This window comes from Arvicola amphibius, chromosome 9 (genome assembly GCF_903992535.2).
Source record: "Arvicola amphibius chromosome 9, mArvAmp1.2, whole genome shotgun sequence".
In the NCBI taxonomy this organism is placed as follows: Eukaryota; Metazoa; Chordata; class Mammalia; order Rodentia; family Cricetidae; genus Arvicola; species Arvicola amphibius.
Genome location: NC_052055.2, coordinates 106332725 through 106347775, shown reverse-complemented (window position 1 = coordinate 106347775; position 15051 = coordinate 106332725). Strand labels below are relative to the sequence as shown.

General features: G+C 39.6%; 1 protein-coding gene across 1 annotated transcript in view; it reads right to left on the bottom strand.

Moving 5' to 3' along the window:
- Ctnna3 (catenin alpha 3) overlaps positions 1-15051 on the bottom strand; it is a 1277532-nt gene that overhangs the window by 243211 nt on the left and 1019270 nt on the right. The window contains exon 12 of the mRNA XM_038342272.1: positions 13103-13254. Coding sequence (XP_038198200.1) covers positions 13103-13254 — 152 coding nt within the window. The remainder of the gene's footprint in view (positions 1-13102; positions 13255-15051) is intronic.

The following is a 15051-nucleotide window of genomic DNA, read 5'->3' as shown; positions in this document are numbered from 1 at the left end:
AGGTCTCGTGCTCAGAACAGCTGTAGGCACTCAGATCAGGGGATTACAAGAAATTCAGGATCTGGGGTCTCACTGCTCCAAACAGTAATGTCTAACTAATCACAGTTTCTTTAACCTAACTGTCTCTACAACTGAATTTAATCATATTTTCATTTTTGTAAGGATAGTTCAGAAATACTCAAAAGAACCCCAACTGACACCTTCACATCCAGGGAGTACTACACAGCAGAAAGAAAAAATGACATCTTGAACTTTGAAGGCAAATGGATGGAGCTAGAAAACATCGTATTGAGTGAGGTAACCCAGACCCATAAAGACAATTATCGCATGTACTCACTCATAAGTGGTTTTTAAACATAAAGCAAAGAAAAGCAGCCTACAAATCAGAATCCCAGAGAACCTAGACAACAATGAGGACCCCAAGAGAGGCTTACATAGATATAATCTACATGGGAAGTAGAAAAAGACAACATCTCCCGAGTAAATTGGGAGCATGGGGACCTTGGGAGAGGGTTGAAGGGGAAGGGAGAGGCAGGGAGGGAAGTAGAGAAAAATATATAGCTCAATAAAAACTCAATAAAAAACGAAAAGATAAAAAAAGAAACTTTAGTTTTTAAAAGAATTGAGTTGTCTCTGCTCCGCTTCTAAAGTGAGCCTGATCCAGTTAAATGATGTCATTTGATCTTATCTCATCTTATGTGAAGTTGTCACTTGTCCCTTCTCTAGTTTTTATATTGATGGATTCAATTATTTATTAATATGTTATCATTATTACAGCATTTTAGGGTGTGTGTGTGTGTGTGTGTGTGTGTGTGTGAATGTGTATCCACACTACTGCTGTGGGGACTTGACAACCAGCCCTAAACCTGATGGCACTATATTACTGCCTGCTCTATCCTAGTCAATCACTGACTCTTTGCCCAGAATGCACAGACCTGTGTAATAATTTACAACAAATTTCCCTGCGATGGCTAAAGAAACTTCATATATATATAGTACCAGAAACTTCATATATAGTACCAGAGTACCAGACATTCCTTAAGGGTCATTGACCTTTGCCATGGAATGTTTGTGAGAGCCTAATGGCCTGAGGTAAGATAAAAATATGGTAATGGTGTCCTTGCTTCCGGCTTTTGTAAACTCGCTTATCACTGTGGGAATGGGCTGAAGTAATCTTTTTTTAAGACTACGCACTGGGGAAGAGAAACAACAGGTGAGAGGAGTAGAGCCATTTTCTTGCCTAGCCCCGGATTCCATGGCTGACTCTAATGCACACCTTTGATATTGAGCTTTATAAGCCTCTTTTTTACTCCCCTCAGCACGGCACGCTGTTTTGCTCTAAGGCTGCTTCCCTGCTAGCAGTAAGAATACATTCATTTATTCTAAATTTGAATCGAATCTAGGTCTCTGATCTTTCCCAGTGGATTTGAACCCCACAACACTGCAAATGTGTGGAGGTCAGAGAACAGTTTGCGAGAGTTGGTCCCACAACTCCACTTTGGATCCCAGGAACTAAACTCGGGTTATTAGGCTTGTGTGGCAAGCACATTTACTCACTGAGCCATCTTGCTGCCTCTGATGTATTTCACCCTTAGCCACTGATATGCACATTTTTGTTTGTTTGTTTGTGTTGAATCAGCAGATCTGAACTATAAATCTGATTTTGACATTAGCCTGCTTCATAAACTCAATGCACTGGAGGTCTTGAGATATCTGATGCTTTATTCATCTGCATCAGTGTCTGGGATTTATGACTGGACTTCACCCTACAGCTGTCCCCTGTGAGCATCGCATTGGCTTTCAATATATGTAAACAGAAGAGCAAAATGAATACAGGTTCCCATCTTTCAGGTCCATTTCTCTCCACCTCTCATGCACTCTCTTTCCCACCTTGCCCCGGTAGAAGACAACGTCCAGGGATGCGCGGCCTTACTAACAGCGGGGATGAGTCCATGCTGGCTTCGAGGTAAAACGGCAGAATCAGAAACAACAAATCGAGTTTCACAGCAATAGGGAATGTTCATTTGTCTCAAACATAACCACGAAAGATGCGCACATGGAAACTACTTTATGCATGAGCACTGCTCTAGAGAGGGATTTGAGAGCTGTCAAACAGGGTTAAACTCTGGGTGACACTAGAACGCATTGAGATAGAGGAGTGAGAGTAGCTGGGCTTAACGTTCGCTACAACTTCCCCTATACTGCTTTATTTATCATAACAGAGATGCACTATTTATATTTATAATATAAAGATGTATCGATATTTAGAATAAAATATAATTTTAAACATTCCCACTAGCTGATGTTAAGTTTTACTTTTGTAACCTTTAGCAAAGTGTTTCTGAGTCCATCATAATCTAAGCATAAAATTATTAACAAAGGAGAGATGAAATAATATGTGTGGGAAAAATCAGAAATATCTTGATAGAGCCAGTGTATGAATCTCTTTTTATCTCTGACCTTAAGCAGGAAATTGTACTCAACTCTAAAAGTAATTGATTGCATCTATGATTTTAAAAAACTAATTATGATAATAAACATATAGTTAGAAGAGGAAGCTCAGATGAGTCTCGGTCTTTTCATTATGGAGAGCTGCGAGAGCCGGCATCAGCCGTCTCTAGGGAAAACAGAACAGAGCGAGGGCAGCGTCTTGAGAACATCTTGTGGCGAGACAAATGTTTCCAAAGAAATCAATAGCTGAGGCTGTATTTAAAGGCAATTATTTCAGAAAGTACACAAGCACAGACTAATGATTTTCTGCAAACATTTGCCAGTGCATAAGAAGTAAGAGGACTTCCCAAGAAAGGGCGCCGGGGTTCAAGGCGAAGACTGGAAAAGCAGCAAAACGCGACTCCTGAGGAAATTCAAATTGCAGCAAGAGTCATTAGGAGCCAGAACTTCGCAAGACTGTTAGAACGCTTGTGATCACGACTTTGTGGCTACAAAAATAAGGAATTCATTATGCAGACCGTGGACCCTAGCCAGTGTCAGTGTTTGGGTCCCAACATCGCTTTTCTTTTATTATTGTGTGGAGATAAAACAGAGAGTCTAAAAGAATATTTCTTGAGAAAACAGGGAAAACCCCCAATCACTCCCTAATACCATAGAGCCCAGAAGATTTAGTGTCTGCCCCCACTTCCTATCCCAGATCTTTAGACTTTGTTGTAAACCACATTTGGGGGTGACTTCTGTTATGGTCCAGCCATGACAGGTTCAAATGTTCTAGGAAGGGGTATGTGGGTTAGAAATGTTAGGTAGGAGGAACAGGGATACAAAAGAAATACAGAGTACCAGGAGGACAACTCAGTGTATACTGAATACTGAATTTGCCCGCATTTAATTTTCATACCCCAATACAAAAGCGGGGGGAAGAAGGCAAATGAATGCTTTAACATGACACAAAGAACAACCAGAATAGTGACTTGCTTCAGTACTTGAGACATCAAGTAATTATTTTCTGAGTAAAGCATCTATGTTTTGGGCAGGATATCAGTGAACACACCCTAGACCGTGTATCCTGTAGGTAGCTACTCCCTATATCAAATCCTCCTATTTTAAACGAAAAAGTAGGAATAAGCTTAAATTCTCTGACCTTTCGTGAGGGTGGAGTGAATCCACTTCTATGGGCTATCTTAATGTCCAGAACAACAAGTAACCACACCCTAGGTCATGATTTGTAGCCATACCTATAGTCAACAACTTTGTTAGAGCAAAAATAAGCTCAAACTCTCTGATCTCCAGCCAAGGTGGAACAGGCCCATATCTATGGGTCCCCGCAAGACCCATGGGTATTTGCTACTCCTAACTCCAGTTGGGGTTTTTCTTAGTGTGCAGCTGGAGTATGCCCTTTCTAGTCAGTTTCAGAACACCCTGACACAATTACTACATTTCTGAGCATACCCTACCCATTTGAGAATCCATAGTTCTACAGAACAGGAAAACATTGCTTTATCAAATCAGCTCTGCAACTAATTGCCTGTACAATAGAAATATTCCTGTCTTAGTCTGGAGAGAAAATATATTGCTTTACCTTCTAATACTTTTAGTTACTTTTTTGCCAACTTTTGTTTATTAGGAAATTTATAGACACACCCTGTGATCTACTCTCTCCAAATATGATCCATCTTCCACAATTCTACCTCCAAATAATCTATACTGACTCTAGTCAATTAATGGGATAATCCATCGGAGAAGGCAAAGCCACCACAATTCAGTCCCTTCCTTAAAGCCTCACTTCTGAAGTCTGGTTGCATTGCGAAAAAGCCCTTCAACCATAAGCCTTGCATAGGATGTTTCATATGGAAGACTTAACAATGGTTTCCTTGCTGTGTCTTTCCTGAGATGGAGTTCTTATCTCTCCTATCCCTGATGGAATAGCTATATTCTTTTATCTGATTGACTTATTGCCACACATTAGATATTCAATAAAAACATATTTAAATAAACTGGCCATTTAATCAATCAATGCAAGAATGAAAGAAAGCAAGGGCCATATAGTTACTTTCCTGCTGTTGTGATAAAACACCATGACCAGAAACAAAACTTAATGGAAGAAAGAGTTCATTTAGGCTTACAGTTCCAGAAGAGAGTCCATAATGGCAGGAGGCATGGCAACAGGCGACAGAGAGCTGGAGCAAGAAGCTACGAGAACACATTCCAAAGAAAGAAACTGAAGAAAACAAGCAGAGATGACTAACTGGAAGCGGAGTGAGAAAATAAACTCTCAAAACCTTTCCCCGTCTCTCAAGGTCCCACCTCCTGATGATTTTCTAATTTTCACAAACAGCACAAGCAACAGGAACTAAATGTTCAACTATTTGAGCCCATGCAGCACATGTCCTATTCAAGCCAGCACAAGGGGCAACAGAGAGACAGAGAGACAGAAAAGGGGGAGAAGGGAAGAGCCAGAAGGTGAAATGGGTGAGATAAGGAAAGGAAGTCTGAGTAGACCCCACTTTCATAAGCTAGCATGCTATTTAAAGTCGCGCCTGAGCATTCCACAGTCACGGTGGGCGACTCCTGAGAGCAGGCTTGAGGTCTTCTGAGTGTGCTTATAGAAGAGCAACAATCTTCAGGCTCTCCGACTGATGTGTTTCTTCGGCAGCTAATGCCTAAAGCCTCTAGTGCAACACAGAAACAGGCCTCTGAAGGAGAAAATTGATCTCCGTGTATTAATTGGCGAGCTCCCATCTCTCTGCATTTACAATTCCCACCAGCATTTTGATTAGCAGTTTCTTCTGTCAATTTAACATTCAAATCCTCTTGCAGAGTGTGACATGCTGAGGAGACAACACTTCGGTTGCCTCGTGTTGGCTGCTCCAGCGATGAGCAGGCGTGACTGCCAGGCTGATTTCCTCCACCTCCTCAGAGACAGTGAGGTGCTTAGAAATGCTCTGGGCATGTGCTTGGTTGCAGCTCACTGCGAGCACAGAAATATCATTCCAAATACAAGTCTTAGTGTTTTGTGTTATTATCATCATTATTAGCATTATTATCTCCATCGCTCTTCTAGAGTCCCTTCTGGAGAGATTCCTTTACACTAAGGAAGATTAATCCCCCCAAATTAAGCTTGATCAATATACTTAGTGAGGCATAAACACTATGATTAGTATTTGATTAAAATTCCTATCTTCATTGAATTTAAACAGTAAATATATTGAAAGGGGCTCTTGGTTGTCTACCTAAGCACCATTATTGCTCTTCTCCTGTACTCAAAGAACCTCATTTTTAAATATTATTATGAATTATATACCACAATAAATTATTGTCTATACAAAGTTTTGATAAATAGGCATGTTGAATTTGTTTTCCAACTATAAACTTGGTGGTGATAGAACAGAAGTAAAAATCCTTGACCATTTTAACTTTTATATGTTTTAGTAAACAGACCACTGTGAGGTAGTTAAAATATATTTTACAGCCATTTTAAAGGTAGGCATTATTTTTTGCAATGGCATATTTTTATGTTTTATGACTTTAATTAAATTTCTGATTTCACTCTGAAACACTGCTATATAAGACAGTATAAAATCCATTTTAATCACGCAATCATTTTGTGACCTCTCAGAGCTTATTACACCAAGGGACTAATAATGGGGGTAAATGTTAATAACCTGCACTTTGTAAAGCTCCAAGCTGCACCATGAAGAATCTTTTTTCCACAACCCAACATCTCATTGTAGTCAAGAGTCTTGTCGTGCACTGGGGAGTTGCTCAATGAGGAAAGTTCTTGTTGAGGAAACATGCAGACTTGAATTTTCTTAAATTCCCCAAAATCCATGTAAAGCCAGATGTGGTGCTACCTGCCCTAAACAGGAGAGGGGACTCGACATTCAAGATTATCCTGTGACTTTCAAAAACATTCTTGGGCAAGCACACATATGTGTACATATGTGCTTCAACATTGATGTGCACACACACACACACACACACACAATTCTTATCTGGGTTTCCTAAAATTGTCATCCTTAAAAAAACAAACAGAGAAACAGAAAAATCTTAACACTCACTCTCTGCACTTTGACCAGGCGGTGTTTCTTAGTTCACTGCCATCTACTGCACAAAGAAACTTCTCTGATGAGATCTGAGATCTGCACTATAGATAACTTATCACTTTGAGGGACAGAGAGCAAGTTTTTTTTTTTTTTTAAGAATGAGGCCCCTCATAGGTCTACCATGCCCCAGTAGATGGTCCCATCTCAAGAAGGTATGAGTAGCATAAATGGGACTCAGTTAAAAACAAAAGGAGAAGAAATTGGTCGAAGGGAATGAGGCAAAGGTTGGATATGAGAGCAGTTAGGAGGAAGAAAGGAGGTAAATATGATCAAAATATAATGTAGGGATGCAAAAATACTGTACTTTTAAAAAGTCAAAACAAAGAACTCTGGGGGAGGTAGGCGGATCTCTGTGAGTTCGAGACCAGCCTGGTCTACAGAACTAGGTCCAGGACAGGTTCCAAAGCCACAGAGAAACCCTGTCTTGAAAAACCAAAAAAAAAAAAAAAAAAAAAAAAAAAAGAACTCTGGGGATTCAACTTCCAAGTGTGATGAAGAGCACTAACATAGACACATTGCATACTCATGCTCATATTAATAACTAAGGAATATGAAACAAGCATAGATTATTTCAAAGTGCTAGAACATTCTAATTCTGTGGGAAAAGATATATCAAGTTAGTTTTTGATAGTCCAGTATCTTTCAATTAAATAGTATCCAAGTAGCATTATTATTTGTTTGCCCCCAAAAAATCCCCCACAGTTCAAGTTTAACATATGAAACAAGTACCAACTTTAGTAATTAAATCCACCACTTAATTGTAAAATCCACTGAATTCTATTTACAACTCTGCCAAAAAAAAAAATCCTTCTTTCATAGCACGTACATTATTCTATAAGCAGAAACACAATGGGCAGGTGAGTAAATGCATAGAATGGTATGATGAAAACTAGCATATGTCACCTTGCATGAGAGGGGGGGCAGCCAACATGGTGGGCGCTAATTTTCTGGGTGGCTCCCTATGAGGCCTTTGTAGGAAGTCAGGTAAAGCAATGATGACAAAGGCAAGGACCTGAAGAGACCTCTGGGCTGAGTCACTGCTACGGGGACTGTAAGTTGCAGCAGGCCAGGCAGGCGAATGCTATGACAAACTGAAGGACTGGAGAGCTGGCCAGTGTGTCTGCCCCCAGGGGATAGAGAACACATCAGGAGAAGTGTTCTGCAACCAATTGTCCAGAAGAGTGCTTCTTGGGTTTCTGTGTTTATAACTGGCCCATGAAGGAGGGGAAATCAGTGCAGCCTAAAGACTCCTGTGGTGTGAAAATATACAGTTATTTTCTTCGCTTGAGGTAAAAGAAAACCTGAAGCCAGCATCTAATGACTCCTAGTCTCCTCCTGTGACTTCTTCCGGGTTTGACCTGAAGTGCCACACCACTCTTAGGCCTTAAGATGTCATATTCTAGAATATTTCTTTATCTCCAACTCTAGCTCTTATTGTACAGAAATTAAAACACAAAAATTTCTATCTCCCTCCCCTTACTTATCTATTCTATAGCCTTTTCCCTAAAACCATCATTTATAAATTGTTTCTCCAGTTTCTTCATTAGGATGCTTTCCAGCTCACGGGAGTTACTTTTAAAATGTAGTCATGCAGACAAGCCTCTTATTTGAAATGAAATGATCACCTCTGCAAAATTCCAAGGACAAAGCATTAAAAATTAACTTGGTTTGATATTAAACATAAATTTATCCAAACAAACAACGAAAATAATTCTTGAGAAGAGATCTGGGGAGATGTCTCAGTGATGGATACCCCTGCTGTACAAGCAAGCACAAGGTCCTGAGCTTGAATCCCAACCCAAATAAAAAAACAGGCTTAGCAGAGCACCTATGAACTTCTTACTGGTGTTTAGGGGCAGAGAAAGGCAGATGGTAATGACTTACTGGTCAGGCTCTCTGAGTAATCTCCATGTTTGTGGGGGACCCTGAGTCAGATAAGTAACAGGGAATAAAGAGAGATAACTGAAGCTGACCATTGGCCTCCAGATGCACACACACTAGCATGTGCACATATGCAAACACGCACATATACACGATACATGAACACACACACACACACACACACACACACACACACACATCTGTGAAGGCTTCACAATTAGTCATCTTCCCTGTACTATTCTTCAAACTACGTAGACATCATCCTGAACATAACATGTTTTAAAGAAAAATAATTGACTCCTTAAGGTTGGGTCATGTCCTACGCTGGTAGAGAGCTCCGAGTTCTGAGCTCCCCAGCATCAAAGCCCTACTGGACCATGGGCTCTCTCACTAGGCCAGTGGCTTCCACAGTTTGCAGGAAAATCGTTTCTCTTAAACTTCAAGTTGAACATCTTTGTCCCAGCATGAGCTCCACTCACCCACTGGCGCTGCCTCTGTGTCCCCCAGCATGTCTCACAATGGTTATTCTTATTCTAGTCACTTCTCTTCCCACACACAGAAGTCACTTCTAAAGATGCAAGAGGAAGTCCATTGAATGTGCTCTGAGCAGGAGACCTCTGCTCTGGCTGGCCAATGCCAGCAGGAGCTTCTGGATTTCCTTATATTACATTGTTTTTAAAGATGGCAGCAAAAAACCAACTACAAAACCCTTCCCACCAAGGTTTGACTTAAATTTACATGTAAATCTAAAGTTACTTTTATATGTGTCTTTTATTGCGTTTCCTTAGGAGGTTCCCTGCTAACTGGTTCCTTTATAAACTGAATCTGATGCTGTAAAGTAGTCATGACATCTCCCAAAGGGGCAATGTTTCAACTGGGAATCCCTGGCCAGACGCCCCGGAATGGAGAACAGAGTGACTAAGTGAACTTAGGACATCTGGTGAGTGGTGAGAAATGAAAAGGTGTTCATTCTCAGGGTGCTTAATAAATCCCAAATGGGGACGGAAAAGATGCTCTACAGTCAACAAAGGAGCTACAAAGCCCGAGGAAGCCTACTGTTGTCAGCGGTTACTCCATTGGGGACAGCAACCCCGGGGGTTGACAGGGGACTGGTGTCATTAGTGCCGGCACTATGGAAAGAATCACAGTGGGTAGAAGTGACAGGAACACAGTGGGTAGAAGCAACATTGCCACAGGACTCAAGTAGTACCTGCAGGCCCAAGAACGACAGCGTGCATAGAAATTGCAGAGCTAACTGGACGCGTGTGAAAGAGACTAAGCTGCATTATAAAATATAGGATAATCAGAGAATATGCGAAGGCTTCATTTTACGTGTTGATCAAATGGTTCAGAATGCCCTGGAATGGGAAAACAACATCCCAACTCTAGCGTGGGTCAGCGTAACCAAGGAAACCAATTATCAAAGCACCAGGGTAAGAATATAATGTTTGGCAATCAATAAACAGAAGTAGTTTGATCTGCAGAAGAAAAGGCAGATAAATTGGAGCATCTAGGAGAATGGGGATTCTCAGGAAGTGGAGATTAGAAAAATGAGTTGGAGAACTTAGTGATTACGTATAGAAAGGCTAAAACTGAAATCTTAAGACTCAAAGAACTTGGAAGGAATTGCAATTTTAATGTTGAAATATTTTAAACAAATAGCTGTGCAGAAGAAAAAAACAAATATAGAGGTGATTGTATCTCTGGGAAAAACAGTCAATATTTGTGAATTTTTTTTAATAATTTACATGAAGCTAAAATGCAATATTTTGTATTTTTAATTGGTGTGGTAAAGAACCAACTTGGAAAGCAACCAGACAGATTGCATAAGTGGTCATTTAGAAAAATAAAGGAGTCTAATTGAATTAGAATTTTGGATCAAGAATAATAGCAAAAGTTGTCCCTAATCCAATGCTTCCTGTGCTTGAAACTGGGAAGAATAAGCCAGCAGAAGTAAAACAGCAGTAGAAATTGCCCATAAGAATAACTCCACTTTATTTGATGCGGGCAGGGATTTAATTAGAATACATTTGCCATAGTCTCAGAAAGCAGGCTGAGAAAGCCATAGAGACAAGCCAGTAAGCAGCACCCCTCCATGGCCTCTGCATCGGCACCTGCCTCCAGGTTTCTGCCCCATTTCAGTTGCTGCCTTGACTTCCCTTAATTGTAATTTCCTGGAACTGTAAGCTGAAATTGATCCTCCACACAAAAAAAGAAGAGAGGGAGAGAAAGAGAGAGTGGGGTGAGGGAGGGAGGGAGGAAGTAAGTAAGACGAATGTTCAGAGTAGAGTAAGAGAGAGAAAAGGAGAAAGACAAGACACAGAAAAGAACAGAGTTAAGACCGGAACAAATGAAGAGAAAGAAGAAAGAAAGAAAAAGAACGAAAGAACGAACAAATGAGAGAAAGAAAGAAAGAAAGAAAGAAAGAAAGAAAGAAAGAAAGAAAGAAAGAAAGAAAGAAAGAAAGAAAGAAAGAAAGAAAGATGAAAATTAAATAAGCCGTGGTGAAGAATACAAGACACTGGAACCCTCCAAGGAGGAAAAAGTTACCAGAAATAGAAATATTCACCTTGAAAACAGAAATGGTTATAGAGAAAATTACTTCCTCCTAAGCTGTTCATAACTGCAGCAAAGTAGTCTCCTGCCGCCATAAAGAACCTCAGTCTGGGAAGAATACAGATAACTAACAGCAAGATAATTTCATTTGCTTTATGTAAGCAATCTTGAAAATAAGAAAATACTAGAATATCTACTAAAAGAAATTAAAAGGTTTGTTATTTTTTCATCCCTAGACAGATTTCAAGAAAATGTGGATCCTCTATCATGGAGCTTACTTGTTAGTAACTGTTTTACCAAACATGCTTAGAGGTCGTTGATTTGTTGTGTTTGATTTGATGCGACCATATTGCAAAGTCTGTATGTTTGTATACATTTAGCTTTTGTGTCCCAGGCCCATGTATCCTTCATGCTTTACCTAATTTGAAATAGGTAAGGAAAAAAAAAAAAAAAAACCAAAAGCAAAGAACTTCTTCAAGGGCACTGCCATGTTAGGTAAGATTTCGATTTCTGTGGACACTTCCAATCACACAACAAAATCTCTGTAGGCTGCCAGCTGCTACAGATGTTCCTCAGCTTACAATGGAGTCCCAATAAAGGCATCATTGAGCTGAAAATACTGTGACATCAAATACTGCTTGTCAGTCACCTAAGCGCTGAACCTCAAAGATGAGACAGTCTCAGTTTCTTACCGTCATGAGGAGTGACAAGTGTGACTTCCCAACACTCCATGAGAATGCCACGCTGTGTGCACTGCTTGGCCAGGAAAAGGGCACGTCTCAAAGTTAGAAGAATTCTTTTGACTTAAACATCGCAAAGGCACACACTCCTAAGACTAGCCATCATAACTAGTGATTCTCTGCATATGTCATTGGGTTTATTTTCAGCTTTTCCCAAACCCCACGTTCTGGATCCTGTACCTTCATATCTCCTTCAGTCTTTCTGTTACAATCCTTCCATTTGTTCTGCCTGACCTCACAATGGTTTCTGACTCTTCATAAGGTTTGCAAATGCCCCCATTTTATGTACTGCTCAGTGAAGACTATAATGTTCTAACTTTACACAGATGCTTTCAATACACTATTCATTTTTCCTCATCATATCCATTCTTTCTAACTAGCAGCCAATTCCTGAAGCTTTCACAGTGAACTGTATGCATACCTACAGACCTTATCATACACTACTCCAGGCATGCACTCCTGCCTAAGGTCCCTTTATTGGATGCCAAGTTCTTTATTGGCTTTGAACAGGAGGCCCAGGTAAATAGCCCTTAGTGTAGCATTTAATTGAGCATGAATGGTTGGGTAAATCTCAAGATTTTGTTCACCTCAGGTGAAATAATTCTGTGTGGTGTTCTACAGAAAATCAAGACTTTGGCAGCAGGATCTCCACCCATAGTGCCTCATACTAAGCCTGCAATGGTCTCCTTAACACCCGGCATCACTTTCTCTGGCCCCTTGTTCCCACACTGCAGAAAATAGAAATCCATACCTCACTTCCTACCTCTTCCTTATTGCATGACATCCCTCCTACCCTAATATGAGCATTTTCTTTAAGAACTTACTTTGTTTCTTTAGGAACGCTTTTTAAAAAACACACTTTAACATTTGAGTTAAAACAAACAATTTTGGTCTCTGTATATACAGCGTATCCGCAACCAAAGATGCAGTCACACTCTTGGGAAAGTGATATTTTTTTTCTCAAATAAAGTCTGCCCAGATTGGGAAGTTTAAAGGGCTTGTTGTTCCTAGCAGTTGTAGACATCAGGCTTCTGGCAGAATGCTGTGTGAATCTACAGTCTAGGATGGGAGGGTTTGGCCAAAGAAACACCTTGTTTTAGCAGTGAGAGCGATCTTTGCTGCCTGTTAGGGAAATTAAGCTTGTTGTTTCTTAGTTTTGCTGTTGTTTTGGTTTGGTTTGGTTATAACCAAAGATGTAAGTCAAATGACACAAGATCTGACTTTGGAGAAACACTAGAATTCAAAATATGGATGGATTAAAGAACTCATAGGTATAAGACCAAAGAAATCAATCATTTGTTTGTATCCTTCCAAACATTCCAGATGGTGAGGAATTCTGGAAAAACTCCAGCATAGGTAAAGTGAGCTTACCCGAATCATCATGACCGAACATCTGATATCGTGAATTGTGTCGTAGATCTTCTTTGAGATGTCCACAAACTGATTATCGTCAAGAACAGTCAGTGAGTTCTTGCTCAGGGCATCCAAGGCACCATTCACTTGTGTCACGAACTCTGGGATCACTGTGAAAATCAACAATAAGACTATAATCTCCTTTGAATTCCAGGATTCCTTTACTGTCTCAGACATGTGGAATTGTTTCTTAAATGAATATCTCATTGCTACATTTTTAATATTTTAAATACAGAGAATCACACATTATGGAAGAGTTATTTCAACATCTGGAAAGGAAAAAGCAATCAAAGACAATGAGAAGTATAGTTACGGAAATATAAAATATTCTTTTTCTTTATGTTCTGCTTCTTTTGAGCAAGCTTGAGAGCATTTCTCATTTCTAAAACTATTGAATATGAAACTCACGGAATTGAAAAACCGAGGCTCTGTGAAAACTGGTTGGAATGATGACTGTAAAGATATTTTAAGAAAGAAAATACCTGGCTGGCAACTTAGCTCAGCAGGCAAAGTTCTTGCTGCCAATCCTGACAGGCTGAATTTGATATCTGGAATCCACGAGGTGGAAGGAGGTAACCAAGAGCTCTAGATCATCTTCTGAGCTTTACCTGTGTGATGTGCCGTGCAATGTGCTCTCAAATAAGTCCTTGCAATTCAAAACTGAAAAGGGTAACAAGGTCTCTGAGATGTCCTAACTAAACAGTTATCTATAGTTATATCTGTATAACTAGTTATAGATACTAATTGTATCTTATAAGAACAATAAAAGTGTTATGAACATTCTTTGGGTAAGATGTTTCTCCACAATCAAAACAAAACATTCTGATGACATCTTATGAATGGTGGCTCGGAAACAGAAGTACCCTAACTATGTATAAGGAGGAATCTTGTTAGGTAAAACTATGGATGACTGTCAAGTTAAGATATTAAAATAAGTACATAATAAAAAAGACTTCTCTAACTTTTAATATAAATTAAATGGGGCCAGAGAAATGTCTCAACAATTAGGAGCAAGTATGCTGTTCTGGACACGTGATATTTGCACCCACATCAGGAAGTTCAAAACCATATGTAACTCTATATTCTGGAGGGCTTAACACCTCCAGCCTCTGCAAGCCTTTATGCTGGTAGTGTCTTGAGGGACCCCAATCATGGGGAATATGAGACAGACTTAGTCAGACCTACTCAAGGTAAACATTAGCAGCCAAATCCACCAATGAAAGTATTAATGGGTAAATCTGCTGTTGAGGACAGTACAGATCTCTTGAAAGTTCCATTAGGACTGTCTTCTAATATCTCATAATGAGTATTAGATGTAAACAATGTTTTGGAGGGGACCAGTCATAATCAAACCAAAGCCACATTCTGCCTTCTGCCCAGTCATTTACTGGAAGTAAACAGATAAATGATTAAAAAACAAAGTATTTTCTCTGACTGCCTATTCCTCTTCATTCCTTATCTCTATCCAAATATCAAGTGCAATATACTTAATAATATAATGATATCCTAATTACATTGCCAAATCATATACCTACTGCCTTTGGCCATCACCATTTCTTACTTGAGCCCATTCTATGGTGTATATCATGCTCCTTTCTTAGGAAATCAATCTTTTTAATGAAACATCTTCTTTAAAAAGAAAAGATGATTTGCCACAAAATCCACAGTCAGTAAATTGTTTCATGAATGAGTCATGGCCTTAAGGTGATTTTAAGTATCCATTATTTCATGAAACCTTCTCCTATTTTATCCTAGCTGCCTACCCTGGTATGTAGTAGATATTTAATGAATTATGTGGTTGAAAAAAATGAATGAATAAAGTCTTCAAAAGCCAATCAAAGGTATGAGGACAATTCTGACTATTTAGCTTTCATTTCAGTGTGATTTATGTTTTGTTCATTTCAGAG